The 26,699-nt window shown below is 46.6% G+C and overlaps 3 protein-coding genes across 4 annotated transcripts in view; all 3 read left to right on the top strand.

The window, feature by feature from the left end:
• Positions 1–3,906: 3,906 nt before the first annotated feature.
• On the top strand, positions 3,907–8,183 carry LOC117858203 (probable serine/threonine-protein kinase PBL1). Of its 2 annotated transcripts, none has more exons than XM_034741223.2 (5): positions 3,907–4,156; positions 5,037–5,684; positions 6,498–6,755; positions 6,884–7,000; positions 7,279–8,183. In XM_034741223.2, the coding sequence occupies exons 2-5, from the start codon at positions 5,037–5,039 to the stop codon at positions 7,897–7,899; spliced, it is 1,644 nt and encodes a 547-aa protein (XP_034597114.1). In that variant the 5' UTR covers positions 3,907–4,156; the 3' UTR covers positions 7,900–8,183. The 2 variants fall into 2 exon arrangements, with proteins under 2 accessions (XP_034597114.1, XP_034597113.1); XM_034741222.2 differs by having other exon boundaries at positions 3,908–4,156; positions 5,017–5,684.
• Positions 8,184–15,922: 7,739 nt separating this feature from the next.
• LOC117858097 (uncharacterized) lies at positions 15,923–20,103 on the top strand. The gene is made up of 2 exons (XM_034741098.2): positions 15,923–17,792; positions 18,250–20,103. Exons 1-2 carry the CDS (start codon positions 16,420–16,422, stop codon positions 19,715–19,717), a joined length of 2,841 nt encoding a protein of 946 aa, XP_034596989.1. The 5' UTR covers positions 15,923–16,419; the 3' UTR covers positions 19,718–20,103.
• A 3,601-nt stretch (positions 20,104–23,704) lies between these two features.
• Positions 23,705–26,699, top strand: part of LOC117858723 (tRNA-aminoacylation cofactor ARC1) — a 5,766-nt gene continuing 2,771 nt past the window's right edge. Inside the window, exons 1-6 of the mRNA XM_034741852.2 lie at positions 23,705–23,864; positions 24,803–24,883; positions 24,974–25,144; positions 25,562–25,627; positions 26,240–26,308; positions 26,646–26,699. The exon at positions 26,646–26,699 is cut by the window's right edge and continues 63 nt beyond it. Coding sequence (XP_034597743.1) covers positions 23,787–23,864; positions 24,803–24,883; positions 24,974–25,144; positions 25,562–25,627; positions 26,240–26,308; positions 26,646–26,699 — 519 coding nt within the window. The 5' untranslated portion in view covers positions 23,705–23,786. The remainder of the gene's footprint in view (positions 23,865–24,802; positions 24,884–24,973; positions 25,145–25,561; positions 25,628–26,239; positions 26,309–26,645) is intronic.

Below are 26,699 nucleotides of genomic sequence, written 5' to 3'. Positions count from 1 at the left end.
AAATTCAAAATTGTGCTAGATTTTGCGGCTGTGTCGGTCCGGCCTACAATTTTCCATTTAGGTTCGGTTCATATTTATTTTTTTGACCGATTATGTTCATATTTATTTTGTAGGGAAAAAAACAGTATTACGATCTGAAACACATGGCTTTATTATGTGGATTGGGCTGGCTTGTAGCGTACGGTTCTGGCGCCATCTTGTTGAGCTGCACTGCAGACTGGCTGTACTGCAAATCTGCAATCCTAAAGCAAAGCGCAAGGCAGCTGGTCAAACCTAATAACTGCAGCCAAGCTCATTCTCTTAATCCTAGTCCACGTCAATGTCGGGCTGGTACCATTCGATTAAGGAAAGCAATAATTAACGTTTGAACGATAAGATCAACACTTCACGCTGTCCTGGTATCCTACGAGTAATTTTCCCAGGTCACCACGCACAGTTCTAGAAGGATAGCTGTGTTTCCAAACGTTTGTACTGTATTCCTCTGTTCAATTCAACAAGAGAGGCAGCATATCGGCGCAGCAATTACTTCAACAAGAGATGCCTGCACGCGATCCTTTTCATAGACGGCCAAGTAATCCTGTGCTCCGACGTCAACAGTGCCTTTTCTTTATTCATCACGTCAAGCGAGGGGAATATTCAACATTCTTGTTTGAAAACAAGGACGAGCGAGGGAGTGTCCTTTTGCTAGTTCCATCCGTTGTTTTTGTTTTCTTTCGAAGGGAAGAAGAGGCGATTAAGCAGTGAGGTGTCAACTTTCAAAGCCATCTCGGCTGCATTTTTGCCTTCGCCTCTAAGAAACAAGGGAAAATTCGGAGGAAAAAAACTGGATAATTGCATAGGAACCCTACAGCCTACTGAATTCCAGAAAAAGCAAAGACCCATCGTTCTTCAAACGAGCATAGTGGCACCAATTTTTCCAAGGAGAAAATCAAGCGTACGAGACAAAATTTGTAGTGCTTGTTGGATAACCACAGAGCTTGGGCCAGTAATTCATCCCTTTGAGTTTGCAAGGAATTACAACTAGGCTTTTCTTATTAGGAAGCAGCCATCGTGCAATAGGTATGACGTCATTAGCATCTATCATCTATGAAAAGAATATTAGGAGATAAAGGATGCATTGTCATAGCAATATCTCACATATTCGTTATCACACCCGTTTACTCTAGTTTTCTAATTTTCTTATATATATACATACACACATATATGATCGGTCCACAATTTGGTTCACTTTTTTTTTATCTCGATCAAATTCCCTACATGTTAATCTCCGCGTCTTCAACTTCAATCAGGGATGGCAACAGGTAGGGTATGGTACGGGTCCTACCCGTTAGCATACCTGCCAATCTCTATTGTATATGTACCCGTCAAACTTAACGGGTAAAAATCCTTACCCGTGCCCATTCCTGCCAAGTATCGGGGTACCCAACAGTTATTGAACACAAACATGTCAATGAGTTCATATCCAAAAGTAAAACAATAATTTGATAGCTAAATAAGTCTCAAACTTCACAATCACACATACTAACGTAAATAAGTCTCAAATTCTTAACTATCAAACTGTTACACATGCATAAGTCCCAGATTGCCACACAAGCCAAATAAGAAATTACAACATAAGATCTAATATTGTCCAGCCAGCCAGAGGAGGCGGTGTCGGGGGTGGAGGCAAGAGGCGGCGTCAGGGCCTCAGGGTTGGGGGTGGAGGCAGGACCGCAAGAGACAGCGGGAGGGTTGGGGGTGGAGGCAAGACCGCAAGAGACAGCGGGGGACCGGAGGACAGGCGGCGGCTGAGGAAGTGAGGAACGAGGTCACGAGGATAAGGTTAGGACTTAGGTAACCGGTGGTGTGCTAGGGTTTGTATGGGCTTGGGCCAAATGTTTGTATGGGCTTCTTGAATCGGGTACCTGCTGGGTACCCACGAGTAAAATTCCATACCTGTACCTTTACCCGCGGGTAGAATTACATACTCGTCCACGAGTAAATTTTCATACCCATACCCTTACCCATCAGGGTAGGGTACCCGCGAGTACCCATACCCATGGGTAAAACTGCCATCCCTAACTTCAATCCTCAATTCCTCATCCCTGCCATCTTCCTTGCTCATCCTGATTACACCATATACTTTGTTAGATATCGCCCTTTAGAAGTTTGTTAGATGCACACTTCCTATAAGGCTATGTGGATATTCGATACCAATGAGACACAATTGAGGTGATACAAGGGTAATAAAGGCTATCCACGCATTGGCGTCTACTCCATCCGTCCCGAAATATAAGGCATCCAAGGGTTCAAAAATTGTCCCCAAATATAAAGCGTCCTATAAGTTTTGGGTAAGTACTCAATTAGAAACTTTCCAGATATTTCCCTTGTTAAGTAAAAAACTTGCCTTGTATTACCATTAGCTAAGGGTATACGAGACATTTGCACACCTTCTTAATCTATCCTAAAAATCCTAGGATGTCTTATATTTTAGGATGAAGGAAGTAGAGTAGAAAGCTTGCGGTTGGTTGGTTAGTTTTTTAAGTGAAATCTAGCAATCTGGTTTTACATCTTCATTCAACATGTTGGAATATTAAGCTCGCGGAAGTAGCGCTTGATCTATCGAGACGATGTATGCGAAATCACAAATGACACTAGAGACACGATATTTATTGACGCGATCAGTCGAACCCTACGTCCCGAGGCATGACTATGGACGCTCCTCCCTAAAACGTAACACTGGTAGCTCCGCGGTCCCGGCTATGCGTCGTATCCCCTTACGAGCTTGTCGTTATGTCATTGTAATTACAATAGCGGTCCTCCTCGTATCTTTATGAGGAACCTGAGTTACAAGAGTCCGACACAAACCCTACATTCTACCACTAATACAACTTCAACTCTACCACTAATACTACTTCAAATCTAAAAGTAACCAACTAGTACACAATATTCGACACAATTCTAATACAACATAAGTCCTTGTATTCCTTTTCTAATTAGTTTTCAGAGTATACAAGGTATGTACCCCTCGAGAAGGCAGACATATGTTCTAGAGTGGGAGTTAAAAATTATTAAATTACATAGCTCATCTTTTAAGGTTTCTTGTGGTGGAATCGCTCACCAAGGATCTAGCACTTGGCTTGACACTGATGATTTTTCTGAATTTATTCAAGAATTTAACTGTCACTATTTTTTTAATGTTAAGTAACGTGCTCCTGACAGGGAGGCATCATTGGTGACTTTGTCAATTTTGAGAATCTGCCAACTCAATTTTTCAGAGGCTCAGAGATGCTCGTAAAGTTAGGGTTGCGTGAGTCAGTGCGTGTATTCATATAATTGAATAATCGTGAGTATGTAAGCATGTGTAAATATGTACAATTTAACAGTACCAGAGCGAAATGGTTACCTTAGACATCACCTGCCTTGCTATAACAACGGTCACGTCTCATTGTTATTCTTTAGGGCAGTCTCAATGGTGTATTGATGATGGTTTCTATCCTCATTAAATGACTTGCCACGTAGGCAAAATGCGGACATGGCAAAGTAATTAATGAAGAAAGAGAGCAAAAATCCTAGGAATGGTTTCCTCACGAAGAAATCAGGTCTTCTCTTCACCCAATGCATCAAGAAACCATGAAATTACCGTTGGGGAGAAACCACCAGTTTCTAGGGGCTCGTGCCACACTCACAATGTGGAGGAAGATAGAGTTGGGAGAGAGAAAGAGAAAATAATTATTACTCAAAGACATCTTCGCTGTGGAAGATAATTTCTATAGATGATTTCTTATGCTATGGAACCCGCGTTAGTTTCTTCCATTGGGACTGCCCTGCTCCCAACAAACCCTTATGCGTAGGAGGGGATCCTTGAAAAAGCGTCATTAACAGGGTGGAATATAAAATGCAGCCTCGGAGTTGCTATCGCAATACCTCTCTACCTTTGACCAGTGCCGCTTCTTGGTGCTACTCCTCGCCCTCTCTCTCCAACCTCCATTTACTTTTCTCGCCCTCATTTCCCCCTATATCTCGCTCCCTACCATTTGCTTTCCTCTCCGGCTCCCCCTCACCATTCCCGTCCTCCGCTCCTAGATGCCAATCCCTACCTGAGCAGCGAGCGAATCTCACCCCGTCCCATTCGCAGGTGCCACCGTGCAAGAGGTGTTCCAGTTCCGCTGCCGAGGTTCGTGCCCAGGCGCCTGCGCCATTTCCCGTCTGTTCTTCTGCTTTGTTCGTCATCTCGAATTGTTAGCTGTTTTTTTGGCGGTGTTTTGAGCTCGTTCTTCGCCGGGCCAGCTTGGATCTTCTCCTCGTCTGGCTAATCTCGCGCCATTTAGTTCTTACGTGCTGCGACTTCATCCGAACATCTGCTGTCCAGCACCTCGCACTATAGATTTCGCGGAATGGGAGCTTTGGATTTGGGCGTATAAGCTCCGGGTGACCATTTGGATGGTATGGGGCCGTTCCAAGCGCATACAGGCCAGGTTCCGGGGTTTGGGTCGAGTCATTCTCGGTTGGTAGAGTCAATTGCTTAGTTGTGCACGAACGCTTATTTTAGTTGGTCGCTTGACCGGAATTACTAGTTTGGTTTGAGTAGGTGAGAGTTCGACTATTCAATCCCATCGGTCCTAATGCGGGAGTGGTTGCGCGCACGCGCAGTTTCTGCGAAATTGAGCTGCAGACCAATGTTTAGAAATTGAATGAATGATGCGCATGCAGACCAGTGCTAGAAATTACCTGCCAGTTGTTGTAGTATGTTTGGTTGCGTCTGGATAGATAGGTGAAATTACTCTGCAAGGAGAAATGTCTTTGGTACTTTGCTGGTTATGGTTTCATGGTTAGATTATTCAACTGAGAGATTTGTTTCTGCAAGATTTTGACACCTTCTGCACCGTCTGTTGTTCAGGATTTAGCTTCAGTAGACGCGGTACATGATACGTGACGCTAGTTTTGTGTTGATATTGACTAAGTACCACAATGTAATACGGATCTGCATAATTTTTGCAATATGTGCCAACTCTTCGTTTTTTTGGATTCATGCAGAAATTTTCCCTGTCGTACAGATGATGGGTTGCTTCACTGCTCTCAGATCCAAGAAGAAGAAAGGCCCTCTAGATAATCCTCTTGTTCCAAGCAAGAAATCTATTGATGCAAGGGAAAGTACGTCCTCTAGACTTCCGGAGCCCGAAGTTCATGTGCCATCCTTGCAATCAGCTCCTCCTAGTTTTAGAAACAGGGCTAAGATCTCCCAGTCAGCAAATAAAGTTTCTAACAGCAGAGCTCGCGTGTTGTCTGCTCCATCAACCCTTATTGTGGTTGATCAGTTTGGCTTTCCATACGCTGAATACAAAGATCAAGATGACTCCAGGGATAAGGAAGGTTCAACAAAGGGGCACCGCTTTTCAAATCCTTTGCCCCTTCCTCTTCCTTCACCGGAAGGACATTCTTTGAGGAATTTCGGTAGCTTCAAAGCCAGCAACGTAAGTGGGCCACTGGAGATATCTGGCCCTCTCCCACTACCTCTAGAGAAATATATTGGACTTAGAATCTTCTCTTATGAGGAGGTTTCATCTGCTTGCCAGTGGTTTTCTAGCGATCAGTGTGTTTCAGAAACACTTGGTTCAACATCATATAAGGCAACCTTCAGGGATGACTTTAGTGGTACGAAGACCACTGAAGCAACAGTAGCTCGATTACTACCCTCCACTCAGGTACCCGTTCTCATTTTAGTTACGCATTTTCTTAGATGCTGTTGACATTCTTCTATTGGTGTGAAAATTTCTTTTAAGGCCAATTTCAGCTATGAAACATGTCCCAGCTTGCTATGTTAGTCAGCTAGCCGACAGAGATGTCTGGCATTTGATGACATAGTTTGATACTGCCCGAACCTGAACATAGCATTCAGTAATTTTGCAGCATTTATTATTCTGTTAAGAATATGAAGCCATGCTAGAGTATGAGACTCATTTTATTGGCGTGTGATCAAGTGCCTATTCTTCTGACATATGCTATGTTGTCCCCATAATAAATATTCCAATGCTATTCAAGACCGCAGCAGATGTGGGGTTAGGTAACATGTTTTTTGAAGCAGACATTTGTGTGATCTTGTTTCTACTATTTACAGCAAGATGCTTCCTGTACACTTTTGCATTTCATCTTTGTCTTGTCTCCAGACAGTTGTTATGTTGCCCCATTGATGTTTATTTTTGGTATTAGAGATTTCATGCCTTCCATTGAACGTGGTTTATTAAGTGTAATCCTCCACGATGTAGAAACTTTTGGTCGAATAACCACTCCTAGGCAAAGCCATTGTCTGCCTCAGACAATATTTTGGTGTAAATGTAGATACTACCCTTTAATGGTGGATAGAATTTAAAATTCTATATGACGAATTGAATATCATTACCATTTTATGATAGGCTGACGTGTCAATCAAGTTTATTGTATTATCCTGAAGTGGTATTCACAATCTATCTCATTATTGTGCTGGTGCAAAATATTTACATATTGTTTATCACGTGCAGAGTTTGAAGGAGTTTAAAACACAAGTGAACACATTAGCATCGCTTGAGCATCCCAATTTATGCAAGCTAATCGGCTATTATGCAAAAGAAGATTCTAATGGAAGGATGTTGGTCTATGAGCGGCTTCATCATGGCAGCTTAGATAAGCTATTATTTGGAAGACCTGATGGTCGTTTCATGGACTGGTCTAAACGTTTGAAGGTTGCCCTTGGTGCTGCTAGAGGTCTAGCTTTCTTACATGATGAAGGACCATTTCAGGTGAGCGCTCCTTGATTTATTGTTTTATAGGACATTACACAAAATTGGTTTTAATTTTCTTTTGTTTTCAAGCACCTTCTCTTGTTCCTTTGGCTTTAACTTGTATTTGCATTTCCTTTTGTTTTCAGGCCATGTACAGTGAGTTTTCAACTTCAAACATCCAAATAGATAAAGATTTCACTGCTAAGCTTTCAGGATATGGTTGTGCTGGCTTCAACACAGAGGAGATATCTAATGCACCTGTGGTATGTTCTTTTCCTAGTGTAGAAGTTTAATATTATCCCTTGAGTGGCAGCACAACTCATGTTCTCATGTCATATCCTTCCATTGGTTCCAATAGTATGCTCAGCAATATCTATTTCTTTACTCAGTTTGCATGGGTTCTCTCACAACTTTTTACTTTGTTATAAGAAACATTGGTTGAAGTTAACAAACATATAATATTGTGAGATAAAACTAGCTGCATTATTCCTATTTAGTGATATATACCATATTGCTCATTGGAATTTTGTTTTTTTTTCAGTCTGCAGCACACCTTTCGGTGGAGACCCTTGCGAAAGGTTTACTCACTCCCAAGAGCAATGTGTGGAGCTTTGGAGTTGTGTTACTGGAGCTAATAACTGGAAGAAAGAATCTTGATGTCAGTTCCTCCAAAGAAGAACGCAATATCGTCAAGTGGAGTAGGCCTTTCCTTACTGATGATAGTCGCCTATCCCTGATCATGGACTCACGAATAAAAGGGCGCTTTCCTACCAAGGCTGCTCGGATAGTAGCAGACATCATTCTGAAATGCTTGCATAATGATCCTTCAGAGAGGCCAACGATGAGGGATGTTGTGGAGGCCCTAACAGGGGTCCAGGAAATAAAGGTTCCGTGCCGATATCCTCTGCAAGAGCCATCTGCTGCACCAAGAAAAAGGATGTTAAAATCTACATCCCTCAATGGAATTGTGCCCCAGCATCCTGTTATAACCTTCTCTCCGTCGCCACCTTCACATAACCAACCCTTGATCTCGCCAAGGTCATCCACATCTGCTTTGCTTCATCCAAGGACATGCTATTCTACTCTGGATGATCCCAGGGTAAGCTCTATCAGGAAAACACCTCCCCCCATCATGCGTAGGTCTAGCGTCGAAGGCTTTTGATTGTCCATATTGTTCTTTTATTTCCTTTTCTTCGATTTATTTGTTTCTTTGTTAGCCTAGTGATTTTTAGTGCTATGTGCTGTATTGTAAGACCAAGTGGCCTTATGCAATGCCCTTGAGTAATAACTAAGCAGAGCAGGGTGAATTGTAAATAGGACCAGGTTGTAGATACCTTTTTGTGCTCTAATTGGTTGGAAGCAGCGTGCTGAGTGGGCCTTGTAACCTCATTATGCAATAAACTCGTGCTACCCGGTTTCTGTTCGCCGGTACGCCAAAAAATTTCAGCAGTTTGTCTTTGGGCGCCAAGTGTTGGGTGCCTAGTGTCGTCGCTTGTCGGCAAGCACTTGTGTAATCGAGTGTCTCCATCCACATGACGATCTCATGTGGCATGTTGCTGCTGGTACAAGGAAACTGTTCATGACATCTGTTTCAGTAGTTAGAGGTGTTGAATTCCTGTCTGCGGAAAGCTTGTTTTAATCTTCCGTCGCAATTGTTGACTCTGACCAGCCTGATTGCTTCTTTGCCTGAAGCTTCTCAGGTCATACATGTGGCGTGCTTGTCGTTCCGTTGCATTCTTGATTTTTCTGTCAAATCCCACGTTTCCGAAATGTCTTATTCTAAAATGGAACGGGCTTGGTGGTGTGTAGTTGTAGTTTACGATGTTGTAACCGTAGGCAGTGCATATTTGGTTTATCGTCATTGGCATCTTGCAGTGAACTGACTGTTTTGTGGACCATGGCTCGACAATTTCCGTTGATGGTTCGCACGATGGCTGCAGAGTCACATCAATTTCCGTATTCAACTGCACGGCAGAGGGATTAGTCCATCAGCAGATTTTGTTTGGCTTGTCTCTGTGTCCTTTTCGCCTGGGACGGTGGGACCGGTAGGGTGGGTGAAAATTTCTCTCCAGTTTCATGTTCTTCACCGAATCACAATCTGCCTGCCGGTTGGTGGGTCTGTGCTCTTTTTGACTGGTTTTGATTTTGCCTACCGGGGATGTGAATGACCAGAACTAACGGTGATTTGATTCTGTGAATCTGGAGTACGTGACTGCGAGCGAAAATGGCCGGATCCGTCGTCAGAGCTGCGCAAATACGACTGATCTTCCAAGTTCCAACCGAAGCCTTCGGTGACCTAGCAGTGTCGCTTTCTCGCCTTTCCCCCTTTGCCGGCGAGGTTGCTGCGAAGGACATGGAAAGGTCCCCGTTCCGTCCTTCAATGCCATCATTCGGTCCCGGTGAACCAGATCAGCTGCCTGTAATGTAATGGTCGTCGGGTCGATCAGGACAGGACAGGCGGGGTTAGATTAGATTAGATCCGTCCAACTGTGCCACTGCGCGTGTGACGACCACGTATCGGCATCACTTCCTTTTGCTTCCAAAAAAAAGTTGTGAAGCTGCCTTAGCCGCCGTCCGCCGGGGCCGGCTGCCGCCAGGAGGTCACGCCCACGCCATCCGTGGTGCCGCAGTCGCAAGCAGAACGAACGCACCGCCGAGATCAGAGCTCAGGGCGACCCACGCCGGTCGCCGGGATGAGGTGCCGCCGGGCGTCGGCTCTCGCTGCAGACTCCGGGTGCGCCGCCAGGCCACGGCACGACACAAAGGCCCAGCAGCCAATTCCCCACCGGCCCACTAATTCAAACAGCGCAAAACCTAAACCGGGTTTGGAGAAATTCTCCCCAATCCAAGCCAGAGCCGCAGCGGAAGCACCACGCAAATTATCGGATCCTCCTGTACTCTAAAAAAAAATCTTCAAATCTACTACTATCATTCGAGCACTGAGATCGAAGCGGAGGAAACGCCTGGAGCTCTCCGATCTGCTTCCTCGTAGCGTTGGGGTCACGCTCTAGAATCTGTCGGCCGTGGTGGCCATGTCCGCCTGGATCCACCGCCCCGCTGAGAATTCCGGTATTTCCCGCATTAAATTTGCCCTAGATCGAAGGGTTCTCTCGGATCACTTGTGCTGTTAGCTGAACTGTTGCATCTCCTAGGATGATATGCTTCCCCGATCCCATGGTTCTTACTAAGGAATCGCCGCCGCTGGATACGGATGAGGCCAAGCAGCAGCCAGCAGAGGCGCCTCCACCACAGCCCTCTGCTCGGAAGGGTACTCGCTTCGAATCATATCTATATATTTTTTTCGAACGATAATCGTATTTATAGTTGCTTAGTATTCTTAGATTGTGCTGGCAAAATTACCCATGAAGTGTGCAAAACTGCAAATCCAACTTCGAGGGCTACTGCCCAGGCCTGAAGTTGTTTGGGCTGGATACAATGTTGGTCATATTGTTTTGTAGCACTCAAATTAGTGGGCGCCATTGGCAAACGGGCTGATCGTTTCTAAGCGCCATAAATATGACTGTAGTTGTTCTGGTTTGCACAGCTATTGCACCTGTTTTGGTTATGTGAAAGCCAATGTCAAATTGAAAAAGGGATAATCTAGCATGCATGCTAGTCATTTGTGTTGACACTTCATTTGTTGGCTAATGGCCACCAACAAATATATCACTGACCCACTGTTGTTGTTCTATATATCCAGATTTTCAAGCAATTAACTGGTTTTAGTGTGAGCAAGTATGCTACTGGAAGCATCAGGCATCACTAACTGAAGTTACATGCTTTGGCGGTGCAGAGTGCAAACTGCTCTCTACTACTTGTTCTCTGTTCATTTTGTTGCAGACTATTCATTTTGTTTCAGAACTGATACATGCTAGTATTTATTGGAGCTTTATGAAAATCTGCAATATGCATTGGTCACAACTTATATGCTCATCAACAGTTGCTTAGTTTGATTGTCTAACAGCTTTGTTATCCTTTCTTATTTGGACTTTTAGCAATGATTATTTAAAAAATGCATTGTTTTGAATTGACTGTTTCCTCTTGGATTCCTAAGCTTCAGATTGCAAGGTTCTTCAATCTTCATGCTATCTTTGTGGCTTTACCGTATGTCCGTATCAGGCCCTACAGTACTGCCGTTGAAGTACACTTTATGTCTCAGTCCAAGCAGATCTCTTATGTGATACTGATTAATCTGTACCTTCCTGAACCTGAACATAGTCTGTTCCATGGGGAACCAGCTTGTCTGGGAAATCACTCTGAAGACTATACTAAGGCCTGGTTTAGTTGCCCAAAGTTTGGAGGTGCAAAATTACTGTTGTAGCACTGCAGCATACTGTAGTGTTTCGTTTGTATTTGTGAATTATTGTCCAAATATTGACTAATTACGCTCAAAAGATTCGTCTCGCAAAGTACAACAAAACTGTGCAATTAGTTTTTGATTTCGTCTACATTTAGTACTCCATACATGTACCGCAAGTTTGATGTGATGGGGAATCTTCTTTTTGCATAGTGTCAAAGTTGGGAGTTTTGGGAGAACTAAACAGGGCCTAAGTTAAAACCAACCGCATTTCTTATGTAAGTTTTGAACCTTTTTGACCGTATTAACCAAGATATTGCAGAATCGAACTCAATACTGTTATTTCTGGTTCTTGGTTTAGTATGCCAATGGGACCTACTTCGATTATTCTCTGTTACTCTGTTATAGATGTGTGCTCCGATCCATATGTGTTTGCAAAACTTGCGGTAGTTATATATGATACTGTCGCTTGGGGAGGTGTTGGGAAGCAGCTCTGGTTCCTACTCTGTAGGTCAGGTCAGCACTGCCCACTGGTCCACTGGTCCACACATTCCTTTTCCTTTTTCCTTTATGTCTCTTTGCCCCTAACATGATGCTCCGACCCCTGCTGTCCTGCTTTTGGGCAATATAATTGTCACTATCCCTATCTATGTTTTTGGTCATTGACTCATTAGGTCATACTGAAGCTTTTTCAACCTATATGTGCATGCAAAGGGATTTGTGGTTCAATTCACATCATTGTTGTTTATTTAACCAAACTTTGCATTTGCACTTTCCATTTATCATAGAACTAGACATTTGAACTAAGACGTGGATAATTTTTTTCAAATGTTTTAACTCTCAATATTATCAATTTAAAACTTCTCTGTTTGGTGCAACCTTTTGGTATTAAGAACTATTGTAATTGATAATGGGTTCTATTTTGCATAGCCTGCTATATTTTTTTAACTTCGAGATCTGCATTTTCATGCCATCATGTCCTTTAGGCATGGTGACTGGTGGGTGCTCAAGTGTTTCTCTCTTCTCATGATGTCTGGCCGTCTATAGACTTCCCCTGATATGAGCTGTTGGCAACAACAACAACTCTCTGAGCATTGGTTGCGCCACGACAAGGTATATGCATATCAAATGTTCCTGACCATATCTATTTCGTTTGACATTTTTCATATCATTAGCGATACAGCATTTTACCAACTACTGGGACATTTTGAGGATCTAAGATAAGATTTGTGAAGAGTGGATTTGTCTGTAATATACTTTATAGTAGTAGGTAGTCTTCTTGTGGCTAGCATGTTCTTTCTTGTAGTAAAGAATAGGATGTACAGTTAGGAGGGCAATTATTCTACATGCTCAATTGTCATTTGGCTGGCACTGGCAGTTTACTAGCCATTAGCTTGCTACCTTGCTTGAAGTTGGTTCACACTAGTCAAGTATACTCTCCAATTCCAACATTAATTCCTTTAAGCGTGATCTGGAAAGTTGCTTGGCTCATGATTTGATGTTTCTGACCCCTGTTTTCTGCAGGTGCGACCGAGCCCTCTCTTTGGAGAGGATTCTGGTTTAACTTGCTTCAATGAAGATGTTACTTTGCTGGAGAAAGAAGATGCCAAAGGTGCAATCTCTCACAATGCTGTTGATTTGCTTTTGTTCCTGATTTAATCGTGGTAAGAACGGCAGGAACAGATAGGCCTTTTGCTGTCAAAGGCTCGAAGCTAACAGAAATCGTTATTTTCTACTTTTGTATGATGTGAGGAATTCGGGGCAGGTAAACCACGTACACGGATGTGAGTTTTACACTTGACGTTGGTCTTATACGCCGTACATAAAGGTTATTGAAGAAAACATATACATATTGAATTTTTCCACATGGTCACGCTTCTCACGCCTTCTGCCCTCTAACCTCAGGACTTCATCTTCATTTTGAGCTGAGCGCTTAGCCTCGAGTCTTCACCCACGTCCCGAACCGAGTGCCTAGCCTCGAGGCTTCTGATTCGTAGAGTCTTGTCGAAAGACCTTAACCTCGAGTGGCTCCCTTCTGAGTGTCATCCCTGAGCAAGGAATACAAGTATGAAAGCTCGGCGTTCGGGTAAGATTCTGAACACTCGAGAGTTAACCCACTTGGTGTTAGTTTTTGCCGTTGTCAATATTACCCTCGAGTCCTTCCAGGAGCAGAGGCGCTGCGCGGTTACGAGGTTTAACATTCGAGATGCCTTCTCAGAGCGTGCGAAGTTAAAAAAGGGGTTCCGCTTTCCTTGCTACCGACGTGCAACTTGCGAGGTTAAACTTGGAATCCTTTAGCATATGGCGTACAACTCATGAGGTTAAAAATTTCTCACGACTACGACTGACGTTCGAGGATAACTGTCTTTTTGGCGATCCCGACACTTGATATTCCAAGTGGTAAGAATGCCGTGCTGTGCTCAGAAAGCAAATCAAACCTTTTTTATTTACAAGAAGAGAACCATATATATCCTTTTCTATTTGTTAATTTTACTTGCTGTCTTATAGGGAAAAGAAAACAAATGCAAGTTCATTTGTGCGCAAACATAGTAGCACATCTTAAATTAAAGTGCAAACTTTTCAGATCTTGCTTCATACCTTTGATTCGAATTCCCTGTGAAAAAGAATGTGGGTGCTACCAATTTCCTCAATGACTCACATTTTCTGAAAGAATTGACTGGGTCTTCCAAATTTGGGCAAACACTATCAGTCACCTAACAAAGTGCCCAAACAAATCTGCAGTTCTGCACTTGCCACCTCTCCGCGCAAAGTAGCTACAGGGCACAGTTAGTGTTCTGTAAAGCCAATTAGTAGAAAATCTGCTGTTTACAGTAGCATAGTTTAAAGCAAGGTGACAGAACCTGCTATTGAATCATTCTTTGCATAAAGCTACAGGCATCTGCATGTGGGTGTGGATCTCAGAAGGTAACTTGTGCACAAAGACTAATTGAGACTGCATTATGAGAGACATCAGTGACACAGGCAGCCTGTGGGGGACACCATCAGCAAGCCTGCATGATTCTCCCCTCACCGCAAAGCATTCCGGTTTGCACTCCTGCCCCGCTTATTATATACTGCCTTTCTCATGCTCCTTGTATAGTTGTATCTTAGTCCCTTGCATAACCTATGGCACAGTTGCAATAAGCCAACAACAAGCCGTATCTTGGATCCACATGTCAGTAACATAGTATTATTGTGTATTCCATTAAGTATAGTATACTCTACGCTGAATGCCAATTAACCGTCATTGGCTCAATCACTTTGTTTACTTATATATTCCCCATATAAAATTTACAATGGCATTGCAAGGAATCTGATCTCACTTGCATACTGTGTATTTTAAACTTGGCTGCCCGTATCACCGAGTGGTTGGATGTATGGCGGTAAATTTTGAATTTTTCAAATAGTTGCCCTCGTCCTTGGCTCACCAACCGGGCCGGGGCGTGGGTAACTGGGCATACCTGTCCCCGTGCTGCGACGCCACCCCTTTCCTATGCTGCTCCAGATCGCAATAAGTTCACATTAAATGGCCCCTGTTCTGAACAAAAGCGGCCGGTGTAAATGAAAGTTGTTGCGGGACATTGAATACAAGCAACCTTCAGACACTGCTGACAAGCGTAGTAGGCCTGGAATCATAAACTTTGGCAAATTTCTGACGCATGCTTTTGTTTTGAACTACCATAAACATGGTTAATTGCTTGGTCGCATAAACTTCATAGGTAAACTGGCACCAAAATTTAAGTAGTACTCCGGTTAATTCAGTCAGAATTCAACTTTTTGATCCACCGTTATTGTTCCTTTTCTCTGGCGATCAGCCTTGCAAATTTTTATTCAACTGTTGCTCCGTATTTGCCTTGAATATAGCTGGATCACAGCAGATCCAAATGTATGCCTGCTGCTGTATGCAGTGCACTGTCACTAGGATAAACTTAACAATCAATGAGAGATTGCGATGCACTTCACACAATAATAGCATACCATGATATACCAATAATAAAAAATAGAGTACCATGCTTACCAAAAATAGGTAAATACCAGTAAATCCACTCCAGCTAAGAGAAATTAAATGCAAATAAATGAACATCCTGGCACGCTGCTGCTGCACCGTTAACTATGACGGTGGTAGCGAACAAGCGACGCCACGCACGTGATCGAAAATTTTCGAACGGCCGAGCTACACGATCCTGCCAATCCACGTACAATACCATTGCAAAGAGATGCATAACCGCTTGGGGAAAGTTATACTGTACGCGAGTGTTTTTGTTGCTCTCCCCAATCTAAAGCAACAGGGAGCTTCTCCCTCGCCTCCGGCGACTTCTATGGCGAGGTTAGTGGTGGGGATTGGGGTGCTTAGGGTTTAGGGTTGGGTTGGGGTTGGGGTTGGGGTTGAGGTTGGGATTGCTGGAATTTGCAGGGCCTAAGGGAAGGTCGGGGGTGGCAAGCTGGCCCGGCGGAGGTGGTGGGCGCGGGGGCGGTGAGGCCGGTGGTTGGGCTAGGTCAGGGCGGGAGCAACGACAGTTACGACGGCCGCGGTGGGAGGTGGTGCCGGGGTGGGTAGGGAGGAGGTTGTCGCGGGCGCGGTAGGGTCTCGCCAGACCTCCGCACCGGCGGTGACCGTCTGGGTGGCGGTGGGGGAGGTAGAAGAAGGAAGACTTGCTTACCGGCTGGAGGAAGAGACAAGCAGGGCGGCGGGGGCAAACGACGACTCTAGGAGTGGATGGCGAGGAGGGGGAAGCGAGAAGGGAGGGGCGGTGGAGGAAGCGGGCCACGTCGACGTCGGGGACAGCGTCGCGCGAGGTGGAGGGCAGCAGCGGTGGGGCGGTAGGGCGGCGGAGGTCGGGGAGAGCTGGGAGAAGGATGATGGAGACTGCGCTTGCGCGAGTGGATGGACAGGGAAGAGGTGGGGGAGGTAAAAAGATGTTGGGTCGAGCTGAACGGTTCGTTTTAGATCAAGGGTCAGAAATTTGAGGGTGAGAGCAAAAATCCTTGCCCCCCTTTTCTAATCGTTGACCCCCTTTTTCAAACCTACGAATTTTCATAATTTTCTGGTCGATTTCGTTGCTGTGGATATTGTTTTTGCCTGAAATGCTAAATATTTCCAAAAAAAATATATGTCCTCGTAGACAAAAGCGGATTGAAGTGTGGAAGCAGATCATTTTGTCCATTCCTATTTGTTCTATACTCGTGCACATTAATAGCACAAGGGGGGCCTCCTCTCCTACTCGCTTCCCCTCTGGCTCTCCGCTCTCTCGGTCTCTCTCCACGCCCTCCGCCGCGCCTGCACCTGCACTACCCCCAGTTCTCCCATCACTGCTCCCGCAAATGGGCAGAGCGCCGCTGTGATCCCTCCACCCTCCTCGCCCTCCTCCTGCCCGCCGCGTCGCAATGGCCGCCGCCTGCCCGCCCCTGCTCCTCGCCGCGCTGCTCCTCGCGGCGGCCGCGGCGACGAGCGCGCTCACCGACGACGTGCTCGCGCTGGTGGTCTTCAAGACGGGCGTCTCGGACCCGTCGGGCCGCCTGGCGACGTGGACCGAGGACGACGACCGCCCCTGCTCCTGGCCGGGCGTCGGCTGCGACGCGCGCACGGGCCGCGTCACCTCGCTCTCGCTCCCGGCGGCGTCGCTCTCCGGCCGCCTCCCGCGCGCGCTGCTCCGCCTCGACGCGCTCCTCTCCCTCGCGCTCCCGCGCAACAACCTCTCCGGCCCCGTGCTCCCAAACCTCCTCGCCGCGCTCCCGCGGCTCCGCTCCCTCGACCTCTCCTCCAACCGCCTCGCCGCGCCCGTCCCCGCCCAGCTCTTCGCCCAATGCCGCTACATCCGCGCCATCTCCCTCGCGCACAATCAGCTCTCTGGCTACATCCCGCCCGCCGTCACGTCCTGCGCCTCGCTCGTCTCCCTCAACCTCTCGTCCAACCGCCTCGCCGGGCCCATCCCCGACGGCCTCTGGTCGCTGCCTTCGCTCCGCTCTCTCGACCTCTCCGGCAACGAGCTCTCCGGGAGTGTGCCTGGCGGATTCCCCCGGAGCAGCTCGCTACGGCAGGTGGATTTGAGCCGCAACCTCCTCGCCGGGGAGATACCAGTGGATGTCGGCGAGGCGGCGCTGCTCAAGTCACTGGATTTTGGGCATAACTTGTTCACGGGCGGTCTGCCGGAGTCGCTCCGGAGGCTGACCGGGCTGCAATTCCTTGGCGCCGGCGGCAATGCGCTTGCAGGGGAGCTGCCGGCGTGGATCGGCGAAATGCGGGCCCTGGAGCGGCTCGACTTGTCTGGCAACCGATTCGCCGGCGACATTTCCTACACCATCGCCAACTGCAAGAACCTTGTGGAGGTCGACCTGAGCCGTAATGCGCTCACCGGCGAGCTTCCCTGGTGGGTGTTCGGCCTGCCGCTGCAGCGCGTCTCGGTGGCCGGCAACCAGCTGCACGGGTGGGTCAAGGTGCCCGAGGACGCTGCAATGGCGCTTCGTGTGCTTGACCTGTCGAGGAACGCGTTCTCCGGCGAGATCCCGTCGCGGATCACTGCCTTTGCGGGCTTGCAGTCACTGAACCTGTCCTCGAATTCCTTGTCGGGGCAGCTGCCGGCCGGCATTGGTGGGATGAGGCTCCTCGAGGTGCTCGACGTGAGCGCTAACCGACTTGACGGAACCGTGCCGCCGGAGATTGGCGGCGCGGTGGCGCTCCGGGACCTCCGGATGGGGAGGAATTCGCTCACGGGAGGCATCCCCGCACAGATTGGGAACTGTAGCTCCCTCGTTGCACTGTAAGTAAATTCTTGTTTAATCTCCTTGAATTTTTACTCATATCCTGGAATGAATTTCGACGTCATTGCGATTGCTTGTGTGTGAAGTTGACTAGGCCTATTTTTGCTTTCTTGACTGCTTTGATAGATTCCGGTTTCCTAGGTTGCAGAGACGTTGTAGAAAGTGATGTAGGACAGTGATGTCGTATTTTCTGTTTGGAACCCCAAACCGCAAATTATGGGTCTGTGTTTGTCACTATGTTTGCTCGCATCCCAGTGTCCCCGGTCATCATCTTTTTTATCTGGATACACTCAAAACTGAAGTCAAAGGTCTACATCAGCAGGATTTGGAACACTCGTTACTACTATAGCTAACTGTTCAGATCAATTCAATCTCAGTGATTACTACTGCATTTAGTTACGACGGAGTATTCGAAATCGTTTTAAACTGATACAGAGCTGTGCTCTTCCAATGCAGGGATTTGTCACACAATAGCCTCACGGGGCCTATTCCTAGCACCATGGGCAACTTGACCAGTCTCCAGGTGGTCAATCTCTCTCAGAACAAGCTGAACGGAACCCTACCAGTGGAGCTATCAAATCTGCCTAGCCTCCACATCTTTGACGTCTCCCACAACATGCTGACAGGGGATCTGCCAAATAGCCGCTTCTTTAACAACATCCCTGACTCCTTCGTCATGGACAATTCTGGTCTTTGTAGCTCACGGAAGAATGATTCATGCAGTGCTGTTATGCCAAAGCCGATTGTGCTCAATCCCAACTCCTCATCAAATCCCTCATCGCAGGCTACATCGAGTGCACCTAGCAACAAGCATCACAAGAAAATCATACTGAGCATTTCCACCCTCATTGCCATTGCGGGTGGGGCTGCCATTGCTATCGGAGTGATCACCATATCTGTGCTCAACCGCCGTGTCCGTGCCCGTGCTGCTGCCTCCCGCTCAGCACCTGCTACTGCATTGTCTGATGATTACCTTAGCCAGTCCCCGGAGAATGATGCTAGCTCCGGTAAGCTAGTCATGTTTGGTAAGGGCAGCCCTGAGTTCAGCGCCGGTGGGCATGCATTGTTGAATAAGGATTGTGAGCTTGGGCGTGGAGGCTTTGGTGCAGTCTACAAGACAGTTCTCAGAGATGGACAGCCGGTAGCCATCAAGAAGCTTACTGTCTCTAGCTTGGTCAAGTCGAAGGATGATTTCGAGCGGCAAGTAAAGATGCTTAGCAAGGTGCGGCACCACAATATTGTTGCGCTCAGAGGCTTTTACTGGACTTCATCCTTGCAGCTTCTCATCTATGATTACCTGCCAGGAGGAAATTTGCATAAACAGCTGCATGAGTGCACTGAAGATAATTCACTTTCCTGGATGGAGAGGTTTGATATCATCCTTGGTGTTGCCAGAGGGCTGACATACTTGCACCAGCATGGGATCATCCATTACAATCTCAAGTCAAGCAATGTGCTGCTGGATAGCAATGGCGAGCCAAAGGTGGGTGACTATGGCCTCGCCAAGCTGCTGCCGATGCTGGACCGGTACGTGCTGAGCAGTAAGATACAGAGCTCACTTGGGTACATGGCCCCAGAATTCGCATGCAAGACGGTGAAGATCACCGAGAAGTGCGACGTCTACGGCTTTGGTGTGCTTGTGCTGGAGGTCTTGACAGGCAGGAGGCCCGTCGAGTACTTGGAAGACGACGTCGTTGTGCTATGTGATCTAGTCAGAAGCACGCTGGAGGAAGGCAGACCGGAAGACTGCATCGACCCGCGGCTATGCGGCGAGTTCCCCATGGACGAGGCCCTGCCGATCATCAAGCTGGGCCTCGTCTGCACCTCGCAGGTGCCATCGAACCGGCCTGACATGGGCGAGGTGGTGAGCATACTCGAGCTGGTGAGGAGTCCTCAGGATAGTGCGGAGGAGGAGCTGGTTTGAGGCACTACCTGGGATCTCTGTTCTAAATTCTAATTCGCCTTGAGCTTTTTTCTTTTTTGTTTTGTCTGAGATGCATATATGATTGCCCGGTGGGGAAGAAAGGAGCAGAGGGGGTGCGGTGCAGAGGGTGGAATGCTTGTAATGTGTTCAAAGTTTTAGGGATGCAAGTCTTTGTGTTGCTTCTCTGGAAATTCTTTTGTTCCTTGGTTGGAAGAGTTCTTAGCTCGTGTAGGTATTGACTCGATGCGATGCAAGTCAGGTTTGGGTGATAACTCGGCTTAACCAGGTGACTGATGTTCTTGGGCAGCTCTGCTGCTGATAGTGTGACTTTGTTTGACGGATGTAATTGCTCCGCATTTCTTCCTTTGAAAGCTGTCTACTTGCTCTGTTCCCTCTTACTAATTTTTTAACTTACACTGTACAGTGATAGACCACTAATCAATTTTGAGTAGTGGAACAAACCGGAAGCAGTCCATTCTTCAGGCCGTGTTTAGTTTCCAAATTGGAAGTGGCAAAGTTTGCATTTTGTTATAAATACGCAATTGTAGTATTTCGTTTGTATTTGTGAATTATTGTCCAAACATTGACTAATTAGGCTCAAAAGATTTGTTTCGCAAGGTACAATAAACCGTGCAATTAGTTTTTAATTTCGTCTACATTTAGTACTACATGCATGTACCATAAATTTGATGTAATGGAAAATCTTCTTTTTGCATAGTGTTAAAGTTGAGAAAAAGGGGAACTAAAGCCTCACTCTATTCTTATGTGAACAAGAGTCGATACAGGAACGTCCCCTGCCCTTTCTGAAGCTTCCAAAAGAGTCTGGCGATCATCAGTGGCAACTGCGCCCGCCGGCGCCACCAGTCTTCACCGCGGGAATTGAATGGCCTTGGTCAAAAATTTAAGGCAGCACCTACCCTTTGTTTTCCTCCTCCACCTCCACGCCGTGCAATAATTCCAGCAGCACCGCAACAGGCAGCATTCACCTCGCTGCTGCCCAGGCCGGCGCTGATCTGATCTCCTCCGCTCGCGAGGAGTAAACAAAGGCCCAAGCGCAAAGGCCTCGGGCAGCACTCATCGGGTCAGGGCTGCCGACCGACCGAGTGGGGGAGCCGGGGATCTGTTGCCTTTTTCGCCATGGAGCACACCACCTTTCCACCGCGGCACGGCACCCGCCAATTTTCGAATCGCCAGGTAGGAGGACTGCCCAGACAACAGAATCATGGAGCGACAAACAGTAAGGTCAAGCACCCTTTTGGCCCTCCATTTCGTATGGTCGATCGAGTACCAAACAAAGGATCCATCTACCTGTTCTTGAGATCATTTTGAACATCGTAGCAGGAGGTCCGCGTACTGATAGCTCAAGGGTGTGGATGTGATGATGGTGAAGATTCAAATAAGTAGGGTATGTAGGAGTATAGCCGAAGCATGTCATGTCGAGCGAATAGGTGTAATCACGTTTCGCTTTAATCACGGGGAATTGAGTGCTCCGATGTCCTGTTTGGCGGGTTCAGCATTCCTAGCTCGTGCTGTCTACAGAAAGGTTGGGAGTATAGCGTGGAGTATAGAGCATTGCTTTTGATTCACTCGAAAGCAACGTCCGCAGGCTATTGATTGGAAGCGAGCTATAGAAATGCCACCGCATCGTCCTCTCTCTGTTTTTTTTATGATGAAACAGGGGTCGCCACCTACTAATTATATATTTATAATTATAGCGGAAAAAAGAGTTACAGTCGAGCTTTAAGAAACATGAAAGAAACAAAGAAAATCATCAAAACTATACAAGCTGGTCTAGCCATTGATGACATTACAAGGGCACGATCTTGCTTTGCTCTAAGGATAACTAGAGCAAACTCCTCCTTGAAAACTCTTTTTTTTTTCCCTACATCAACTTTTGGACTGTGTAAATAAACTGTTTATCTTGCAGTAGCTGAAGGTTGGTTACAGTAGTGAAGCTTGGGCTGGTCTGCTTGCACTGTGCCACACTGCCACTGTGTGTGAGACAAGCAGTGTCAGTGGTCGGAGGCTCGGAGCGGATCGTGGTTTAGCGCTGCGCCGTGGGGATCGCCGGCCAGTTTTTGTCGCGTTGCTGTTGCGAAGATCCGGAGCGGAAATTGATTCGAATCTCGTGCATCCGCACCCATGCGACTGGAGTAACCTTCAAGAGATTTGACCCGTACACCACTCCCACCGCCCGGCTACGTGCTTCTCCTAGAGAGAAATTTGTACTACTCCCCGAAGCCGTAGGCCCGTAGTCCGTCCTCCGATGACGCTGTCCCAGCGTGTCCCGTACCGTTACGAACCTAGTAGCGCCTTATTTTTGCTAGCTCGTTTGTTTAATCTTTCTACCTACGGGCTACGGATGCTCAACTCAAGCATGCATGCTGCCCTGCGCTCACGTTACATGGTTGACCAGCTGTGGACTAGATTATACTACTACAGCACTAGCAATTCTACTCTATCTGAGCCCGTCATTTTGTCAAAAGAAACTCTACATGAGCGGCGTGCGAACGGACAAGACCTGCCTCGCTCGTATGCAGGCCCGTCGTGCTCGTGCGCCGCGGGAGAACGGTCGTAACCTGAGAGAAATAGACCAAGACCAACGGCGCCCTGATTCCGCCTCGCGCCCCCCGTCTGTTTCGCGCGCCTCGACCGACGACCGTTGCCGACGGCGCAGGGCGCTAGTACGTGCTAGCCGGCAATGCACGGCAACTGGACGTTGGTGTCTGCGGCGGAGGCCGATCCAGTAGACTGCTGTTCAGGTCGCCCAAACGTGACGCGTACCGCGTACCCAGGAGTCCCTGCGCTCGCTCCCCCACTGACGCACGTGCTCTTCCTCGCTTCGACGGGAATCCATCGCGCGCTGGAATGGCGACTTGGCGAGGCACCAACCGCGGCCTAGGGCTCTGGGCCTCATTTATGGCGCCTAGGCTGTATGCCCGGCGAGGACATGCACTGGTGGGAACATTTATGGCGCCCCGGCCCTGCCGGCGTCCAGGGTCGACAGTCGTCACTGCCGCGGCCGAGGCCCTACCACATGCCCGCGTGTAGCCGTCGCGTCTCGACCACGACTGGACAGACACGGCTTCACCTCACCAGTCACCGGTAGCGATTGGCGATGGAGAGATGCTGAGATGGGTGGGCTCTGCTCGACCTGCCTCTGCATGCATGATCTGAACAGAACTTCCCATGCGTCGCCGAGCACGCGGCGCCACTGTGCTCCGGAGCAGTCTGCGTCGGCGCGCAGGGGCAGGTGAACAGGCCTCAGCAAGGAGATCAAGCTATGGACGGAAGGGCCGGAGGAACTGTTGATCGTTGAACCGACCGACGACGATGGCGCTGGCGTCGTTTTCACGTCGATGTTGGGAGCCCGGACGGATGGCATCATCGCCGCGTGCCCTCGTTCCGGGCCGAAGCGCGCGAGCTGCGCCCATGTGCGGAGAGCATCGCGTCCCTTGGCCGTGTACTTTGCCCACCAGCGCATTAGATTCTCGCGTCAGATTGTCAACCACCTCCCCCAACAGGCGGCACAGCACACTGTGCTTCGGGAGTCGAGACGAGAGCGTGAGCTTGTCGTCGTCGTAGCTTCGTTTGACTTGGTTTATTTTGTTATTGATGGGCGTTTCCATAGCATCTCCGGTTTCGGAGGAAAGCGTCGACGTACACAGGCCGCTACCACCTGCCAGCTGTACAAGCTCCAGCGGACACATTAAAAATTACTACAGGCTCAGGCAATGCACGTTTCCTTTTCTATTCTCTTTTCAGTGACACACGATTATTAACATGGCCCATAATCCATCACACATACTTTGGTACAGCCGAAATAAGAAGAAGCCCGATCTATATCGGAAAACAACGTCACGGCCCACACATATCGGTTCAAGCTATAGAACCCCAAGCCCACGCACGGAAGCGAGCTCAATACGGCCCAAACGCAAAGGCCTGGAGGAGGAGGGTTAGCACTTAGCAGCCCACTGGCGAGTGGTGACCAGACCCTAAAGGCCTAAACCATCCCTCCCTCTTCTCCACTTTCTCCAACCCGTCGCCGTGCTCGAGACTCCGCGTGCTAATGGCGGCGGCGGCGGACCTCACGGTGGCCAAGCGGGCCATGGCCTACGCGCTCTGCAAGCACCTCAACATCGATCCCGTAAGCGTCCTACATCCATCTGGTAGATTTTGGCTGCTTTGAAGCGTATCATGCGATAGAGTTCTGTAGTGCTCGCTGCTTAGGTTTTGTAGCCTTTTTTTTTAATAAAAAATACTATCTGGTCCGTGCTGAGATTTGCGGATGCAGATTTGCTGTGCTTTAGGCGTGGTGTAGCTCACCAAAAGTTTTACCTGAGTAGTCTCGTCGGTTAGATTTCGTTTATTATAACAGTTTCAAATATCGTATCTGTAATTGCTCCAGCGTTTGTGGGAGTGTGGGCATGTGCGCGCCCAATGTTGACAGTTGCACAAATCAGGAATTGACCTTATGGGTGTGCTGTCGATTAATCGTGCTGCAATTGAAATTTTAGCAAGTAAATGAAGGGACGGTGCGTGAGTTGAACAGACTAGTTAGCTGCAATGTTTGGTCTGCTGTTTGCAACACATATAGAACATGGTATAGTTTAGTCACATGGTCACATGCAGATGAAGCTTCAAATGGTGAATTCCCACTTGCGGAATTTTCATTACTTGCTATTTCAGTTCTTTATGCCTCACGGTAGATGATGATAATGCTTTACCCTTATCTCTCATATGGATACCTGCTCATGCTTTGGTGCAGTGCTATCTTGTTAAATTTGTTTGTACATTGGGTCTAAAAAAATTGTTTGCTTAACTTTTGTATTCTAGATGTTCATAAACCGCTGACTTGTCTGCTGCACAATGCACAGCATTTATGGTGAGCAATGATTTTGTTTTGTTTCGATATACTGTGGTGTAACTCTATAAGCATATACTTATTGTTCTTCGTGCTTGTGTTGTGCTTGTTTATTTGAATAAACTTTGCCTAGTTTTAAATAAAAAAACTTAATCTGTGCAGGTTGGTTATTTTGTCTGGAAGTTGTTACTAACTTTAAACTTCTTTTCTTAATTGTACAGAGCACTGTATCCAATACGAGTATTGAAGAAAGTGATATTGCAAGCCTGTTCTCACATATTGTGAACTCATCTCAGGATGAGGTACTGACCTATTCTGGGTTCCATACACCAAACCCACTTGCTAGATGCTACTGCATATGTAACATGTCTTCCTTTTCTTTGTTTATGTAGGTGATGAAGTGGGTAAAATTTTCCAGTGATTTTGCTGGGAGTGATGGAAAACAGCATGCACTGCTTGATAATCTGAATAAGGATTTGTCCCAGAAGTCTGTACTACTGGGTGATGGTCTTAAACCATCAGTTGCTGATATTGTCGTGTTTGCTGCTGTTCAAGCTTTCGTGGTATGATGATGTAGCATTACCAGTTTGTGCAATGATAGCATTTTGCCATTTTTTATTCTCCCTCTCATATACTACTAAAACTGAGATGTTCTTAACATGTTTTAGTTTTTGGTCGGTATAATTTGGTAGAAGTAATTAGAGACAACTCTACTAGTGCTCTTTTTATGTTGCCAACCCACCAACCTTCTTGCTTTATGAATCGCAAAAAGTTTGACGGCACATATTCTCAAGTCATGAAAACACCTATTTTTGTAACTGGGTGAGGATTAGTGCTTCTTTTTCCTTAGTGCACGTTGTAAGGTTTAGTTTGAAATATTACATGTTTTGATGGGTGCTATTTTGTGCCTTTGTTCTTGTATCTTATCTTAAATAAATATTATAAATTGTTTAAAATTTTAGTTGCCTTACTTGTTTCAGAGTCGTGTCAGCGACAGCGAGTTGCAGAAATTTCCTCATGTATTGCGGTGGATGGACTACATTCAGGTCTAAGATGAACATTTTTATTTATTTATGCTAACTTCTATCTGTTGTCCATATGAAATACTACTCTTCTGTAGAAGAAAGGATCAATTGAATGTAAATCTTCTTGTCATGGTTCCATGTGTTTTGCTCAGCTTTAGAATTTCTTTTCAACTCAGAGTTGAAAATGAGGCCCACATTTTTCTTCAAGTCGCTGGACCCTATGGTGGTATCCTTGGAACGTGACTATTCTGGACTATTAACTTATCATTTCTGAGATGCCTCATCTCACCTCCAACGATATTTGAAATTGAAAATAGCCAGATTTGTAATACAGTGATGTTGTCCGATATCCAAAATTGATTACACGTTTCATAATCAACTAATGCTTCGTTATATCAAGTACACAAGTGCAGTGTTTGCCTGCTATGATATTATCTTCACAATCTCTTACAAAACGTTGCAGCTTATTTCTATTAATATACTAGTGCCTTTATGCTGATGGAAGCCTCTTGTTGTGTTTTTACAAAAACTGGCATCTGTAATTAAAAGGATGCTCATTGATACTATCTTTCATTTTACTCTCTGGTAGCACTCAATGATGGTGTCTCATGTTAATCTTTATTTCTGATGCAGAACATTGTTGATTTTGGTACAACTTTGCAAAAGATAAATGTGGCCAAGTCTGTCTTTGTTCCACCTTGTGTAAGTAATTTTTTTTGGGTGTGCTGGAAATGTTATACTATTGAATTTCTTTACCATATCAGATTTCAAATCCAACTGGAAATTTATGGAACTCTGTTTACATGCTGTTCATGGTATTTGAAATTTACCTGTTTGGTATGGTAAGTTATGTACCTTCTCATACTGAGTTTGATACAACTTTGCTTCGATGCTACTATGGTGCTGGTAAAAGATCTGCAGAGAAATGCTAAGATGATAACCTGACATGTCTTGTTTTGGTCATCTTCAAAACATTCTTCAGAAAAAGGTTGGTTTAGGATCACTGAAGTAATTGTACCTTTCCTTTTCTGTTTGGCAGCATCCAAAGAAAGCTGATAAAGGAGACACTGAATCAAGTTCAAAGAAAGCCGTT

This window comes from Setaria viridis, chromosome 5 (genome assembly GCF_005286985.2).
Source record: "Setaria viridis chromosome 5, Setaria_viridis_v4.0, whole genome shotgun sequence".
NCBI lineage: Eukaryota > Viridiplantae > Streptophyta > Magnoliopsida > Poales > Poaceae > Setaria > Setaria viridis.
Note: the sequence above shows the minus strand (reverse complement) of the source record. Positions and strands in the feature narration are given on the sequence as shown.